General features: G+C 66.1%; 1 protein-coding gene across 1 annotated transcript; it reads right to left on the minus strand.

Annotated features, from left to right (window-relative positions):
• Positions 1 to 264: 264 nt before the first annotated feature.
• Positions 265 to 2699, minus strand: LOC107195916 (immunoglobulin-like and fibronectin type III domain-containing protein 1). The gene is made up of 3 exons (XM_015592389.2): positions 2194 to 2699; positions 1255 to 1554; positions 265 to 796 (listed from the first exon to the last, which is right to left on the minus strand). The coding sequence occupies exons 1-3, from the start codon at positions 2429 to 2431 to the stop codon at positions 402 to 404; spliced, it is 933 nt and encodes a 310-aa protein (XP_015447875.2). The 5' UTR covers positions 2432 to 2699; the 3' UTR covers positions 265 to 401.
• Positions 2700 to 2739: the final 40 nt, after the last annotated feature.

A 2739-nucleotide genomic window follows, 5' to 3' on the forward strand; every position in this document is an offset into this window, starting at 1 on the left:
ACTGCAAGGCCACCCTGGGAAGCCGAGGCAGGTGACACGGGCCCTCCGGCCGTGAACTGCTCATCAGTGACCTTGTCCACATGCCACAGTTTACAGACGGGCAAACCAGGGTCCCCGGACGGCCACCAAGGGCCAGGTTCAACAGCAGAGTCCACAGGAAGCTGCACAGAGGACCGTGACGTCCTGACCCCAGCCCAGTCGTCACCCTGGAGCAGACAGACACGCCAGGGCCCCTGGGGGCAGGCACGGCCGTGAACTGCTCGTCAGTGACCTTGTCCACATGCTACAGTTTACAGACGGGCAAACCAGGGTCCCCGGACGGCCACCAAGGGCCAGGTTCAACAGCAGAGTCCACAGGAAGCTGCACAGAGGACCGTGACGTCCTGACCCCAGCCCAGTCGTCACCCTGGAGCAGACAGACACGCCAGGGCCCCTGGGGGCAGGCACACGGCCAGGGTGGCACCTTTACCTGTGACGATGAGGGTGGTCGTGCTGACGGCCTGGCCCAGTGTGTTCTCGGCCACCACCTTGTACTGGCCGCTGTCCTCGGGGGTGACGCTAGGGATGACCAGAGAGCACACGCCCAACACGTTGGTGCTGTACACGGCAGGGTTTCCCTCCAGGCTCTGGTCGTCCTTGAACCAGGTGACCTGGGGCCGGGGCCAGCCTCGCACGGCGCAGCTCATACAGCACTCGCAGCCCTGGGGCAGCAGGTGGGGCCGCAGGCCCACCAGGAACCAGGGCTTCTGGCTCAGGTTGGGCTCCCGGGGGCCGGGAGCCTTCGCCGTGCCCCTCGCTGTGGGAAAAACAGGCCAGACGCAGCGTCAGAAGGTGACACGGGCCGGGCGGCTCCGGGGGGGACACAGGCGTTTTCCGGGCCTTCTCGCAAAGTTGGCCCCCGGGCTCGACACACTTTTTCATCCTTTTCTATAAATACTTTAGAAAAATGAACCCGTGCACCTGGCTTCGTAACCCGCTTTGCCCAGTGGCTGCTTTGAAGGCCCTTCTATTCGGCTGAAAATACGCTTTATTGTGACTCTAGACCTTGCTCTGCCTACTGCCTGCCACCCGAGGGGACACCGAGGACCTCAGCGCCGGCGGGTTGAACATGGCGGTGGGAGCAACAGCTCCGAGCCGCTTGCTGGACGCTGGGTCCAGCCGCTCACAGGGACGTGCACGGCCACCTCAGCGTGGAGCCCGGCCCCCCACGTGCCCTGTCCCCCCGGGGTTCCGGGGCCGCGGTGCGGAGCTCGCCTTGCTGCCGCGGGAGGCACCAGGGCTGGCTGGTGTCCGAGGGGTCGCTGGCGCCCAGCTCATTCTTGGCCACCACGCGGAAGTAGTACTCGTGGCCGGGGAGGACGCCCAGCAGGGTGAAGCGGTTGGTGTGGACGCGACTGGCCACCTCGCGCCAGGGGCCGTGCCCGGAGGAGCGCGTCAGCACCGTGTAGTACAGTGGCATGTCCCCGGCCTCGTCCGGGGAGGGCTCCCACTCGGCCGTCACCGTCCCAGGCACGTTCTCCTGCAGGCAGATGGGCCCGGGCGCCAGCGGGTACGCTGAGGGACAGAGGCCAGAGGGAGCGGGTTGGGGGGGACCCAGCGGGACACCCGACAACACCCACGGGCCTCTGCGTGGCCCTCCCCAGGTCCCCACGACTTCTGGGGGACAGTCTTGCTGTGCAGAAAGCTGGAGGCAGAGGGCACTTGGGTCCACAGGTCTCTCTGGGGGGCAGGAATGTCCCTTCGGTCTGTAAGTAAAATGACCCAAGACGTCGCAGAGCGCGGGATGTCACAGGCCACATTAGGGACTCCTTTGTCGGTAGTTCGTTCTGCCTCCTGAGACCCTTCCCAGGGGGCAGTGCCCCTGGGGAAGGCGTCTTCACCTGCAAGGACCATGGCTCTCCCCATGGCTCTGAGTGAGGTCACGGGGGTGACCGTCTGCTCAGGGAGACTCACTGAGGTCCAGTGGGGGGCTGTGGCTTGACTGTCCCCGAGTTCCTGCGGCAGAAGGAGGGCGAACCCAAGACGCCCCCACCCCCGGGCTCTCCTCTCTAGCACGTAGGAGGGTTGGGGTGAGGTCACCTGCACACCAGGCCTGGTAGAGCAGCCGAGACCGGGGACCTGGCCGAGCAGGAAGCCCTGTGCCTCGGCGTGTGGCCCAGCCAGTGTGTGGCGCCCCAGTCCGGGCCCCCTCACCTGCCACCTTGAGACGGAAGTTGTGGGTAGCCTCCTTCCCCTGCAGGCTCCTCAGCCTCACGGTGTACAGGCCGCTGTCCGAGTTGCTGGCCACAGGGATCAGGAGCTGGGCGAGGCCTTCCGTGGTGGAGGTCACAATTCTCTTAGGCAGAGGCAGGCCGTCCTTCAGCCAGGTCACCTCCGGCATGGGGGCAGCCTGGGGGACAAAGGAGACGTGAGGGGGGCTCTGTGGAAGCATGAGGGGTGTACGTGGTGGGGAGAGGGGCTGGGGGCAGAGAGGAGAAGCGTGCCATCAGGGAGAGACGGCTGGGGCACAGGTGGGGATGGGGGACGGCAGGGGGCTGGATGGCGTTAGGCGAAAACCCACAGACATCTGGATTTTACTCCGTAAGGTTCTGAGCAGGGAGCAATCAGACCTGGACGCACACGGCTGGGGCGCAGGGCGGGCACACGCAGAGGTGAGCGCTGGCCCTCTGCTGCCCGGGACCTGGGGGGCACGGTGGCTGGCCCCCACAGTGGTGACCCTGACCAGGCGGATGGCCACAC

The sequence above is a fragment of the Pteropus alecto genome, unplaced genomic scaffold (genome assembly GCF_000325575.1).
Source record: "Pteropus alecto unplaced genomic scaffold, ASM32557v1 scaffold5966, whole genome shotgun sequence".
NCBI lineage: Eukaryota > Metazoa > Chordata > Mammalia > Chiroptera > Pteropodidae > Pteropus > Pteropus alecto.